This window comes from Muntiacus reevesi, chromosome 2, assembly GCF_963930625.1.
Source record: "Muntiacus reevesi chromosome 2, mMunRee1.1, whole genome shotgun sequence".
Lineage (NCBI taxonomy): Eukaryota > Metazoa > Chordata > Mammalia > Artiodactyla > Cervidae > Muntiacus > Muntiacus reevesi.
In genome coordinates this window covers 140166074-140181019 of record NC_089250.1, presented here as the reverse complement: position 1 = coordinate 140181019, position 14946 = coordinate 140166074, and the positions used below count along the sequence as shown (strand labels likewise).

Genomic DNA, 14946 nt, shown 5'->3' with positions numbered 1-14946 from the left:
AATTTAAAATAAATCAGCATCTATTACATCTGCATTTCTGGGATACGTTCCTAAAGCACACAAAAATCATTTTACATTATAGAGAACATTAAAGACAACACAAAAATTATGAAGTATCTTTAAAGTAGACAAATTATCTGAAAGTAATTTGTTTTTCTAATTATCCATAAGAAACCTTGAAATTAATTGTTGGCAAGTAACCACTTTTACCTAAGGATATATTATATTATATATATGGATGTGAGAGTTGGACCATAAAGAAGGTTGAGCATTGAAAAATTGATGCTTTTGAACTCTGTGGTTGGAGAAGACTCTTGAGAGTCCCTTGGACTGCAACCAGCTCCAACCAGTCCATCCTAAAGGAGATCAGTCCTGGGTGTTCATTGCAAGGTCTGATGTTGAAGCTGAAACTCCAAAACTTTGGCCACCTGATGTGAAGAGCTGACTCATTAGAAAAGATCCTGACGCTGGGAAAAATTGAAGGTAGGAGGAGAAGGGGACAAAAGAGGATGAGATGGTTGGATGGCATCACCAACTCAATGGATATGAGTTTGAGCAGGCTCTAGGAGATGGTGAAGGACAGGGAGGCCTGGCGTGCTGCAGTCCATGGGTTGCAGAGTCGAACATGACTGAGTGAATGAACATTATGTTATTCCCCATTATATTGTTTCCCAGGTGGCTCAGTGGTAAAGAATTCACCTGCCAATGTAGGAGATGCAGGTTCCATCCCTGAGTCAGGAAGATACCCTGGAGAAAGAAACGGCCACCTATTCTTGCCTGGGAAATCCCATGGACAGAGGAGCCTGGCAGGCTATAGTCCATGGCGTCACAAAAGAGTCAGACATGACTGAGCAACTAAACAAACAACATATTATATTACTATTTCATATCACTTTATTTACTTTAGAAAGTACTAAATTATAAGATTTACTTAAATACTCTGGATGTTAATTTTTATTAATTAATATATAACTTGCAAATACCTTTTCCTAATTTGTGGGATTTAAATTTTAATATTATCAAGCCAATCATTCCACTTCTTTATAATGTATACTTTTTGTGCTTTGTTTAAGAAATACTTTCCTGTCCCAGATTAAGACATCCATTTAAAGTTTTGCATTTCAAAGCAGGAGTAGAGACACAGATGTAGAGAGTAAATGTATGGATACCAAGGAGGGAAGTGGGGCGGGGGGAGGAATTGGGAGATTGGGATTGACATATATACGCTATGGATGCTATAGATAGATATGGATATGTATGCTATATGTGGATATATATGCTATAGATAGATGCTATAGATGCTATAGATAACTAATGAGGCTGTGCTGTGTAGCACAGGGAACTCTACTTAATGCTCTGTTGTCACCTGAATGGGAAGGAAACCCCAAAAGAGGGGATATATGTATACATATGGCTGATCCACTTTGCTGTACAGCAGAAACTAACACAATACTGTAAAGCAACTCGACTGCAATAAAAATTAATTTCAAAAATAGAGTTTCACATTTCATGGGTAATCTTCATTACACATGGTATTTATTTCTGTTATGAAGTCTGAATCTAATTTTACACCATTCAAAATATTCTACAATTCTCTCCATTAAGTTTTGTACATGTTTTGTTAAACATATTCCAATGTATTTAAGAGTTTTTATTGCTATTGTAAGATGTATCTTTGCTAAATTACATTTCTAGTGGGTTTTTACTGGTATATAGAATGCTATTTATTTTTTGCCTCTAATTTTTCCTCATACAGAAAATGAGAAAGACTATTAAAATCTATATACTTACTCTCTAGTAACCTAAAGATTAACATTTTGCCACATTTGTTTAATCTATTTCTTTTCTTTTTTTGGCTAAAATATCTCAGTGTAAATTATAGCACCATGACACTTTATTCTTAAATAAAAACTTCAGCATGAATCTCCAAATACTATGGACATATCCACAGTGCCATAATCATAGACAACAAAATTAACAATTTCCCAATATATGACTATGACTCAATTATCAATATACTTAATATTCTAATATCCAAATTTTACCAACTGCTGCTGTTTTTCCACCAATCACTGTCCATATTTTTTCAGATGTTTTCCCATTATACGTTATTACAAGATATGGATAAAGTTCCCTGTGCCATTCAATAGGAACCTGTTGTTTATTGATTTTCTATATAGTAGCTTGTATCTGCTAATCTCAAATGCCTAATTTATTCCTCCTCCACTCCCTTCCCCCTTTGGTATTGGTAAATTTGTTTCCTATGTCCATGAGTCTTATTTCTGTTTTTAAAATAAGTTCATTTGTATCTTTTTTTCAGATTCCATATGTAAGCGATATCATGATATTTTTTCTTTGATCTTATTTTACTGAGAACAAGTTTTACATAAGATGGCCAAATGACAGCTTTACACAATTCCAGAAAACTGCTACTGATTACAGCCTGGAAATTCCTAGCCAATCAAGGGATGTACGTGTATGAGCACATAAATCCACAGCTCTCTTTTCTAAGGCTTTGGAATGCATTTCCTAAATTGAAGATGGTATCATTTGTCTTTTTCCTTCTGACTTACTACACGATCATCACCTAGTATGATAATCTCTTTGTCTATCTATGTTGCTGCAAATGGAATTATTTCATTATTTTTTATGGCCAAGTGTATATATACACTACCACATCTTCTTTATCCATTAGATGTATACTTAAGGTTCCTTCCATGCCTTGCTATTGTAACTACTGCTGCTATGAACATTGGGATGCATGTATCTTTTTGAATCAAGAGTTTTCTCTGGATAATGCCCAGCAGTGAGATTGTTGGATCATATGGTAACACTATTGTTAGTTTTTTAAGGAATTTCCACACTGTTCTTCATAGTGACTACACCAATTTACATTCTCACCAACAGTGTAGGAAGGTTCCCTTTTCTCCACAGCCTCTCCAGCATTTTCTATTTGTAGACTTGTTAATGATGGCTATTCTGATGGGAGTGAGGTGATACTTCACGGTAGTTTTGATTTGCATTTCTCTAACATATAACAATACTGAGCATCTGTCTCTTCATGTACTTGTTGGCTACTTGTATGTCTTCTTTGGAGAAATGTCTATTTAAGTCTAAAAATGATGGCTCTTTAAAGAGATCAAAATGTAACAGAAAAACAATTGCACTTCCTAGCCAGTAGTCCCACATTTCATGTTTGTCTGACTGGCTCCTTGTGCTATTTAACTTGTTTCTCTATTCCTCATATTTCTTGTAAAAAAAACAAAGTCTTGATTTGGTTCAGGTGATACATTTTTGACAAGGGTATTTCAAACACAGTGCTGTGTATCTCATATTGTATCACATTAGGAGCCAATAATATCTGCCTGTCCTTTATCAATGTTTTACTTTTCTATTGCTGCTGGAACAAATTATCACAGATTTAGTGGCTCCAGACAACACAAATTTATTATCTCAGAGTTTTGTAGGTTAGAAGCCTAGATTGTCTCATTATACAAATGGACTTATTTACAGTGGTGTTAGCTATTTATTCCAGGGTTCACAAGGCTAATACCAAGGTTTAGGCCAACTGGGTTCTCACCAGTAGACTCTGAAAAGAATCTATTTCTAAGCTCATCTAGATGGTTGGCAGAATCTAATATCTCATGGTTACAGGACTGAGGTCTCGTTTCCTCACTGGCTGTCAGTTCAGGCTCACTCTTAGCGTCTATGGATCGCTCTCCAATCTTCACAGGTGGACCACTAAATCACAGAGCTAGCAACTACATGCTGAGTCCCTCTCATGATTGGAATTCCTCTGATTTCTCTTGCTATTGCAAAAGCGATCTTTCTTTTGCTCTTAGTTGGAAAGTTTTCTCTGCTTGTAAAGTCTCATACAATTAAATTAGGTCCACCCAGATAATCAACCGTAGTCTCCCTATTTTAAGCAAGGTACATTACATTTTCACAGGTTCGGGGCATTAGGGAGTGACATCTTTAGGGAGCCATTATTCTTCCTACTGCACTTAATAAGATTAAGCTGGATCACTAAATCAAGATGGTAACAACTAGATTTCTCTATTATAGAGGTACAATTCTCCTTTTAAAATAAAAAAGTAGCTGTTCATTCTTAAAAGTGGATATTATGTTCAACAAATTTATTACTTGTGCAGGTGGCACTAGCAGGAACCTGCCTCCCAATGCAGGAGACATAAGAGACATGGGTTCAATCCCTGGGCTGGGAAGATCTCCTGGAGGAGGGCACGGCAACGCACTCCAGTACTCTTGTCTGGAGAATCCCATGGAGAGAGGAGCCTGGAGGACTACAGTCCATAAGGTTGCAAAGAGTCGAACACAATTGAAGCTACTTAGCACAGTCAGCATGCACAGTTAGCTGTAGATTCTGTTTTCCACACAGACAAATGAATTTTCTGCAAACATGGATAGTTTGTCTCTTCTATTCCAATTCTAATTTTCTTCTTTTTTTTTTTTTTCTTTCTGGCTTAATGCATTGGCTCTTGCTGGTAGAGATGACAGCAGGCAGTTTCAAGTTCTTGAGATTAATGGGAAAACTGATGTTTAGCTACTAAGTACAATGTTAGTGTAGGAGTCTATGAGGAAACTGATTTCTGATAGTGATCATTATACCAAACAGTTTCAGAGCCACACAGATAATAGGGCACTGAATCAAATCAAGGGATAGTTTACAAGGAACTGGTTTTCCAGAATGCTGGAAAGCTGGAGACAGAGAATTTGCTCAGGGACACCTAGGCAATGGCTCTATTTCTTCTCTTGAAGGATGATATGCCTTATTGACCTTGAATTGGGTTCAAGAACTAAAGGAGTCCAACATTTGTAAACATTGCCTTAAATGGAAGTGCATTTACCATGAATATATTAATTTTTCTGGGGTGGTTATGTAAACCTTGCCTATTTTGTACAGGTTTTTGGTTTGATTTGTTTTTTGTTTTGTTCTTAGGTTTTGCAAAACCCTACTCTATGTGGACATGTCACAAGAAGTTTAATATTCCCAAACCCCCATCATCGTACCAGAGTCCAGGAAAAACCAACCACAAAATTTGCTGAACTGTCCTGCCCTGTGTTCTGCTGGACTTCTGTATATTTCTGCATTCCTGGCTAATTAAATCTGAAACTCCCTCTAATTATCCAGTGGGTGTGTAGGTGTCCTTTCTTATTTCTTCTCCCATTCCCGCAATTCTACAATTGATCTGAAACACTTCTTTTCAAAGCAGTTTGCATCAGCAGAAAAATCCAAAATACTGAATATTTTTAATCAGTTTAAAGACGTTCTCTCCTAATTCTAGGATGCTAAAAGCTTTCGTCATGAATGAGCACTGAAATTATTAAGTGCCTTTTGGGCATTTAATAAGAGGAGCATATTTTTTCCTTCCTTAATTCTGTTAATGTGGTAAATTACATTAATAGATTCCTTAATTAGATTAGCTCTGTTACCTAGAAATAAACCCTACTAGATTATGATGTGCAATTATATATTTACATACAATATATTGCTTTATGATTTGTTGAAATTTTATTGAGGGGTAACAGAAGGCTAAAAAATTAAGAGGCACAAATTATTATGTATAAAATAAACTACAAGGATATGTTGTACAACACAGGGAATATAGTCAATATTTTATAATAACTACAGTGAGTGATAGTCACTTAGTCGTATCCAACTCTTTGCAACCCCATGGACTGTAGCCTGCCAGGCTCCTTTGTCCAAAGAATTCTGTCCAGGCAAGAATACTGGTTGCTGTGCTGTGCTGTGCAGTGGGTTACCATTTCCTTTTCAACCCACTCCAGTATTCTTGCCTGGAGAATAACTATAAATGGAACATAACCTTTAAAAGTTGTAAACCACTATACTATACACCTGTAAAACTTACATAAATATTGTACATCAAAGATACATCAAGTAAAAAAACTTTAAGAAAGGAAAATCTTTGTCTATAGATAGTTTTTTAAAAATTAATACAGACTTAAAGCAGCAAAACATTAACTCATCATAGAACAAGCAATATTCAAATAGAAACCAAGTACCTGGAAGACTAAATCTGGAATCTCTCTGTCATAAAGGGGCATTTGCTGCAGAAGGAAAACATCTAATTGACCAGCATTTCTAAGTTGCAATAGCTGGAAACGTTTACTCTTTTTCATTTCCTCTTCAGAAACAAAGTTAAATTCATCTTGCAACTGTTCAAGACGAAAATACTTTGGAATATCCTGTCCTTTATGTTTTATGTACTGTAAAACACAAATAATGTAAAGTCTTTACTTAAAATAATTCTTTTTAAATTCAAGACTTCAAAACAGTTGAAACAGTGAGATATGAGAATTGCAATATAAATAGGAAGTGGAACAACTGAATCTGTAATAGAAAATCTGGAAAAAGAAGTGCAGAATCTAGCCTACATAGATTCTCAACCTTTTCCTGGTCATGATTTACATAGAAATGAAAACATGTTACTGTACAGTGGGTTAAAAGAGGCTTTTTATATCTGGTTGCTCTATGAGCTGAGAGACATTCAATAGTTCTATGTACAAGAAATCAATTCAGCATGTCAGTTGGGAAGCTATGATCTGAGGAAACTTAATTGCAATAATCTATGCACTGCTTTATTCAATAAATGCAAACGTGAGTACCCAGTACATGAGAGAAAAAGTGCTAGTGCCATAAGAGAGACAAAGATTTACTAGCTGTAGTTCCACAGGGAAAGATAAACCACATGGACGAATGACTACAGTAAAGGCAGAATGACAGATCCATTTGCTGTTGTTCAGTTATGTTTGACTCTTTTTGACCCCATGGACTGCAGCATGCCAGGCTTCCCTGTCTTTCACCATCTCCCGGAGCTTGCTCAAACTCTATCTTATAAATAGATCCATAAGAGTTATTAAAAAAAAAAAAGAAGAACAGGAGGGCAAGAAAAGAAAAGCGCATACCTAACTGAAGTTGTTGCAGGGAGAAGTCAATTTTGACCCCGCATTGAAACTGTTTCTTTTACTTGCTTTCTGTTGATATTGTTATTATAATCACACATAATGGCCTGCCTCAAAGAATCCTGCCCCTCTGCCTGACTTAAGCTAAAGTGCTTTTGTTTATAACCCTGTCCACCTGGCTGGCAGGAAGAAAGAAATTAACACATCCCCCTGCCTGAGGCTTGCCATTTCAGGAGATACCTGCAAGATTAAATAGCCTTTTTATTTTGTTTCCTTATGTCCACCCCCTATCTCTGATACATAAAAGAAACTGGCATCCAGATGCTGACAAGATGGTTATTTTGAGATGTTAGTCTGCCATCTTCTCCGTCAGTTGGCTTTCCAAATAAAGTTGTATTCCTTACCTCAACACCTTATCTCTCAGATTCACTGGCCTATCAGTGTGGGGGAGCAAAGGGAGCTTGGACTTGGTAACAAGGTTGCCAAGGAAGTATTTACCAGACTTGCAGGGTGGGTGAGATAGCTGATATAGCAGAGGGAATGGCATGGATAAAAGTATGAAGTAAGCAGTTTTGGAGCACACAGAGCAGTTCAGCTGGCTATGAGCAGGAGTAGAAGTGAATAAATAGAGTCTTTGAGGGAAGGAGGATGTCTTTGAATCATCTTTAAAGTCCTCAGCAATTAATAATATGGCTGGTACTCAGTAGATGTACAACAGATGTCAACCTGGAGATTATTCTGCTGGACACACCAAGCAAGGGTTGCTAAATAGTGGCAGAGTAACAATCATTTTCCCAGTTGTTGAATTTCTAACTGCCTCATAATACTGTAAACTGGCTGAAAACTCTGTCCTCAGGTTTACTATTTTTTTTTTTTTTAATTAGTTGGAGGCTAATTGCTTCACAACATTTCAGTGGGTTTTGTCATACATTGACATGAATCAGCCATGGAGTTACACGTATTCCCCATCCCGATCCCCCCTCCCACCTCCCTCTCCACCCGATTCCTCTGGGTCTTCCCAGTGCACCAGGCCCGAGCGCTTGTCTCATGAATGGGATGTTTCAGGTTTACTTTTAATGACTACTAGTGCCTAGAAAAATACACCGCAAACTGTGGGGGAGTATATGAGTATAGAGCTTAATAAATATATTTACAGTACAGATATTTTGCTACAACTTACCATAATAAATTCCATCAAGTCAGAACATTCTGGGTTATTTGGGTCAATTCTGACCTCACTGGCCCATTCAGAAAGCGTCTGTGCATTAATAAGCCATGGAATTTCAGGGACACCTCTTGCATCTACATTCCTTAACACACTAACATAAGGAAAAATATGTTGTGAATTTATATGTAATATACAGGTGATACATCTGTTATATGGGCTAAAACCTACCCATTACAGGTATTTAAAGATTAAGCTTATCCATCCTCTGCATTTAAGGATAAAACAGAAGGTTCAGATGTGCTATCTTCCCTGGTTCTTCTCACATTCTAACTGTATGATAGTTTTTTTGATAAATGTCTACCCCTCCTTTAAGAGACAAGCAAGCTTCTGAAGGGTAAAGTCCATAAATATTCCTCTTTGCTATCTAAAATACACAATATAAAAAAGAATCTTTCGGCTATATCTTTAGGGTAGAAACACAATATAAAGTATGTAATACAATTAACTGGGAAATATGAGTCAGAAGAATATCTTTGTTTGGTCCTATGAGGCCATATCTTTAGAAGGTGGAGAGCTATGAAAGACAGGTTAGAATGTATTCTTAAGTGCATTCTTAAGTCGATTCAGTCATGTCCAACTGTGCAACCCTACGGACTGCAGCCCGCCAAGCTCCTCTGTCCATGGGATTCTCCAGGCAAGAACACTGGAATGGGTTGCCATGCCCTCCTCCAGGAGATCTTCCTGGCTGATGTCTCTTATGTCTACCTGCACAGGCAGGCAGGTTCTTTACCACTAGCACACCTGGGAGTGCATCTTAGTGACCTCAACTACAGGCAAAGTGCAGAGGAGATTCAACCCTAAACAAAAAGGGTTTCTTTTCAGTCATCAATTATCATAGTTACTTAATCTCTCTCTTCATGGGTAATTCATTTTACCATGTGGAATTAGAACGTTTCGGACTGAAAGATTTCTAAGATCCTTTCTATGTAGTACTCTGGGAAAATTCCAGTCCATAAACTAGGATTTCAATAATACAGTTCTGACTCAGATTCCCTAATGTCAGCCCAAATGTGGACACACATTTTACACTGTCCACTTTCCATCAGTATCTATTCATATTTTTTATGATGAATCTGACAGAGTCAATTCTTAGGTAGGTTGATAAGAAGTCTGGGGTCCCCGAGGAGGCAGGGGTCTGGGAGTCTCAAAGAGGAGAAAAGAACAAACTTTTTTTTCTACATTCCTTAGTCTTAGTCACATAAAACTTATCCCATTACAGCCTTTTTTTTTTTTTCCTTTAAGCCCAGAGCTGATGATAACACAACAAAAGGATTCATCTTAAACTCTGTACTAAGGATTATATAACAACAATGTATCCTGCATGAGGATATGTTTCACCTTCTTGTGAAAGTGAAGCTCACTCAGTCCTGTCCTATTCTTTGTGACCCCATGGACTATACAGTCCATGGGATTCTCCAGGCCAGAATACTGGAGTGGGTAGCCTTTCCCTTCTCCAGGAGATCTTCCCAACCCAGGGATCAAACCCAGGTCTACCAGGTCTGCATTGCAGGCGGATTCTTTACCAGCTGAGGCACAAGGGAAGCCCATTAAGATAATCCTGTTATTTTAAAATGTATATTGTGGGGGTGGGACTGGTAAGATCTTGCCATTGTTGGTTCTAATCCCATCATTTTAAAATGTAAATTGTGGGAGTGGGTCTAGTAAGACCTTTACAAACTTGAAACATTCTTTTGATTTATTATTAATAACCTATTGAAAAAGTATATAGCTCCCTTGCTAAGCCTAGTGACGGAGCACTCTCCACCTTCTTCTGATGTCTATGTCAGAAGCTTTCTCAGTCCTTTTTCACTGTAATAAAACATCTGCCCACACAAGAGTCCCTCTGAGTGGTGAAGCCTGGTTCCTGATCCGGAAGTTCAATTTTCTTCTTCAGAGATCATGAATCCAACACCTTGTGCTGTAAGCTATCAAATCTTTGGAAGTTATTCCTAACAAAGTCAATGAATGGTTTGATAGAATGTTCAGCAAAATTACAAACAGGTAGAGCTTGAGTATTCTTCCCTTCTTTAATTCCTATGTCTGCCCTCTCATTTGAACTGCTTTAATATCTTTGTCATAAGAGATCTCTAGGGCCTGCCACCCTTAACATCATCACATAATAAATTTTCCTTCTCATGGGAAGAATCTTAGCCCAGGTCCCTTAGAGAATAAAGGCTTAGGTACAGTTTAAATGTTAATGAATAGATTATGGAGAGAAACTTACCCATTATACCCTTCAAAAAAATTGGTTGTATTTCAACGTAGTCTCCAGATATCTGCCTCAGGGAAAGTAATAAAAACCTCAGAACATCTCCTGCCGTTGCTATAATGATTTCTTCTGTCATCCCTACAGTTGTTTAGCTGTGGGCTACAGCTAAATTCCTTTGTCATCTGCAACCCCTTCTTCACAAACAAATGCTAAGCAGGTAATGTAATCCAGTGGCATTTAGTATGGCACTGTGGCATTCAGTCCACAGTGTTGTACAGTCACCATAACCATGTTATTTTCAGAACTTTTCATCATTCCAAAGAGAAATCCTGTACCCATTAAGCAATAGCTCCTCCCTGCCCTCAGGCCTGAGCTTTGTCTCTAAGAATTAAGCAAAGAATTTTAAAGTTATCAGGGAGAAAAGACTATCTACAATATACTAACATTTAGACTGAGAGCAGATTTTTAAACAGCTATGATAAATTCCAGAAGATAATGCAACTGTAGCTTCAGAGTGCTTAGGGAAAATAAGTATCAGCCTCAAATTTTATGCCCATCTACACAATTATTCAAGAATGAGGAAAAAATACATTTTCAAACACATAAAGACTAAATAAGCTTTCTAGCCAGGAAAACAGAATCATTTTCATGAATATGTATATGTATGGTTGAGTCCCTTCGCAGTTCACCTGAAACTATCACAATGTGGTTAACTGGCTATTCAGTTCAGTTCAGTCACTCAGTCGTGTCCCAAACTTTGTGACCCCATGAATCGCAGCATGCCAGGCCTCCCTGTCCATCACCAACTCCTGGAGTTTACTCAAACTCATGCCCATCGAGTCGGTGATGCCATCCAGCCATCTCATCCTCTGTCGTCCCCTTCTCCTCCTGCCCCCAATCCCTCCCAGCATCACAGTCTTTTCCAATGAGTCAACTCTTCTCATGAGGTGGCCAAAGTACTGGAGTTTCAGCTTCAGCATCAGTCCTTCCAATGAATATTAAGGACTGATCTCCTTTAGGATGGACTGGTTGGATCTCCTTGCACTTCAAGGGACTCTCAAGAGTCTTCTCCAACACCATAGTTCAAAAGCATCAATTTTTTGGCGCTCAGCTTTCTTCACAGTCCAACACTCACGTCCATACATAACCACTGGAAAAACCATAGCCTTGACCAGATGGACCTTTGTTGGCAAAGTAATGTCTCTGCTTTTTAATATGCTATCCAGGTTGGTCATAACTTTCCTTCCAAGGAGTAAGCATCTTTTAATTTCATGGCTGCAGTCACCATCTGCAGTGATTTTGGAGCCCCCAAAAATAAAGTCTGACACTGTTTCCACTGTCTCCCCATCTATTTCCCATGAGGTGATGGGACCAGATGGCATGATCTTAGTTTTCTGAATGTTAAGCTTTAAGCCAACTTTTTCACTCTCCTCTTTCACTTTCATCAAGAGGCTTTTTAGTTCCTCTTCACTCTCTGACATAAAGGTGGTGTCATAACTGGCTATATCCCAGTACAAAACAAAAAGCTAAAAAAAAGAAACTGAATCGTTCAGGGAACAACTTTGAGCAAGAAGGGTAAATCCAGAATGAAAGTTATGGGAGATAAGAAATAAGGGCAAATACAAAACTCAATTAACGACGTCACAAAATAATCAACTAGTGAGTGTAAGAAAAACAGTTTTATGTTTTCAAAATGTGTTAAACAAACACTCTAGACAATGTTAATTGAGACTGGAGAGATACGAATTTTGTAATATAAAGCACTCTAAGATCACCTTCCGTTTCTAGTTGTGTCAGTAGTTGATGAATAAATGAATGAATGAGTGAGTGAATAAACAAACTCTTTCTGATCTCCTTTAGCTTCATGCTCTGACGCTCACAAGTCAGTCTTGCCTTTTGGAGCACCCATCCCAGGTTTCTAAAACCACTGTTGCTCACCAGCCCTTGGGCTCCCACAGCTGTAGACAGGAGAGTTCTGCAATTTCCCTCTCTGATCTCAGAATCCCCAATGGTAAAGCTTTACTTCAAGTTCACTTTAGAAAGGGCTCTGAACTTTGAAAACGTTTCCTGCAGTTCATCCTCTGTTGACACTTTTCATCTGTTCCAATCTTGCACAACTGCTTTCAATCTTTTATAAACTTGAGATCCCAAGTGACTGGAACCGTTAAGTGCAGCATCACAGAAGCCAAGAGAGAAGAGACATCAAGAAGCAAAAAGATGAGGACAGGTCAATAAATATGACCAGAAGGTCCTTGGTAGCCTTGAGGAGTAAATGGGCTGGGTTAGGGATGAAATGTGTGAACAAAAAGTAAAGGCAATGTATATAGACCAGGAGAGCATCCATATAATAACTTGCGCAGGAAAAACAACAAGAAAGGGTTTTTAGGGTTTAATCAAATGCTTCGATTTTTCTTTGTTTTAAAGCACAGAAAGCTTCTTGGATATGAAAAACTTACAGCATAAGGAGATAGAAAAGTTGGAGAAAATGTAAGAAAAGCATATAAATATGTCAATAGATTCCTAAAAGAGACCAAGAGAAGTTCCAAATTACTTGCATAAAAGTTAGCTTTAGAGTGAGGAGAACAGACATCTGACTTTAAGAAAAAGACGAAGATTGATGTGGTAAAGATTTAAAATAGCTGCAGTGGGTATATGGCTGGGAGTCACTTTGCTGCCATCTGAAACTATCACAAAACTGTTAATCAGCTATACCCCCAAAATGTTTTTGGTGTTAAAAATAAATAAATAAAAATTAAAAAAAAAATAGCTGCAGTGGGGGACTATGCTAGGGAAATACTAAGTAACACAAGAAAATTCTGGTTCAGGATATTAAAACCTTATTCACTAGCTCCAAAATAAATTACCCTTATTACCCATTTCGATCTTAATACCCGGATAACCACGATGGTGTGATCACTCACCTAGAGACAGACATCCTGGAATGTGAAGTCAAGTGGCCCTTAGGAAGCAACATTATGAACAAAGCTAGTAGAGGTGATAGAATTCCAGCTGAGCTATTTCAAATCCTAAAAGATGATGCTGTGAAAGTGCTGCACTCACTATGCCAACAAATTTGGGAAACTCAGTAGCGGCCACAGGACTGGAAAAGGTCAGTTTTCATTCCTATCCCAAAGAAGCCAAGGCCAAAGAATATTCAAACTACGGCACAATTGCACTTATTTCACATGCTAGCAAAATAATGCTCAAAATCCTTCAAACTAGGTTTCAACAACAGGTGAACCAAGAACTTCAAGATGTACAAGCTGGATTTAGAAAAGGCAGAGAAACCAGAGATCAAACTGCCAACATCCACTGGATCATAGAAAAAACAAGAGAATTGCAGAAAAACATCTACTTCTGCTTCATTGACTATGCTAAACCCTTTGACTGTATAGATCACAACAAACTGGAAAATTCTTAAAGAGATGGGAACACCAGATCACCTTACCTGCCTCCTGAGAAACTTGTATGCAGGTCAAGAAGCAACAGTTAGAACCAAACATGGAACAGCAGACTGGTTCAAAACTGGGAAGGACTATATATTGTCACCCTGCTTATTTAACTTATATGCAGAGTTCATCATGTGAAATGCCATGCTGGATGAAGCACAAATTGGAATCAGGACTGCGGGAGAAATATCAATAACCTCAGATATGCAGATGACACCACTCTAATGGAAGAAAGCGAGAAGGAATTAAAGAGATTCTTGAGAAGGGTGAAAGAGGAGAGTGAAAAAGTTGACTTAAAACTCAACATTTAAAAAACTAAGACCACAGCATCTGGTCTGATCACTTCATAGCAAATAGATGGGGAAACAATGGAAACAATGACAGACTTTATTTTCTTGGGCTCCAAAATCACTGCAGATGGTGACTACAGCCATGAAATTAAAAGATGCTTGCTCCTTGGAAGAAAAGCAATGACAAATCTAGAAAGCATATTAAATAGCAAATACATTACTTTGCCTACAAAGGTCCATACAGTCAAAGCTATGGTTTTTCCAGTAGTCATGTACAGATGTGAGGGCTGGACCATAAAAAAGGCTGAGCGCTGAAGAATTGATGCCTTCAAACTGTGGTGCTGGAGAAGACTCTTGAGAACCCCTTGGACAGCAAGGAGATCAAACCAGTCAATCCCAAAGGTAATCAACCTTGAATATTCATTGGAAGGACTGATGCTGAAGCTGAAACTCCAATACTTTGGCCACCTGATGGGAAGAAGTGACTCATTGGAAAAGGCCCTGATGCTGGGAAAGATTGAAGTTGGGAGGAGAAGGGGCCGACAGAAGATGAGATGGTTGGATGGCATCACTGACTCAATGGACATGAGTTTGAGCAAACTCCAGAAGATGGTGATGGACAGGGAAGGCTGGTGTGCTGCAGTCCATGAGGTCACAAAGAGTTGGACACGACTGAGTGACTGTTTTTCTGATGACAACCCATTTTTCTCCTAAAATGCCCTGCTCCAGGTCTCTAAGATGACCTCAATTACTCAGCAAAACAGGGATATCCATCAAAATTACAATTCTGTGTGTACTGCGATTTCTATCTCATTCTCTTCTTTGAAA

General features: G+C 38.1%; 1 protein-coding gene across 1 annotated transcript in view; it reads right to left on the bottom strand.

The window, feature by feature from the left end:
* The window catches only part of CC2D2B (coiled-coil and C2 domain containing 2B), a 90743-nt gene that overhangs the window by 41281 nt on the left and 34516 nt on the right, over positions 1-14946 (bottom strand). The window contains exons 17-18 of the mRNA XM_065920050.1: positions 8123-8261; positions 6043-6246 (exon numbers count right to left, since the gene is read on the bottom strand). Coding sequence (XP_065776122.1) covers positions 6043-6246; positions 8123-8261 — 343 coding nt within the window. The remainder of the gene's footprint in view (positions 1-6042; positions 6247-8122; positions 8262-14946) is intronic.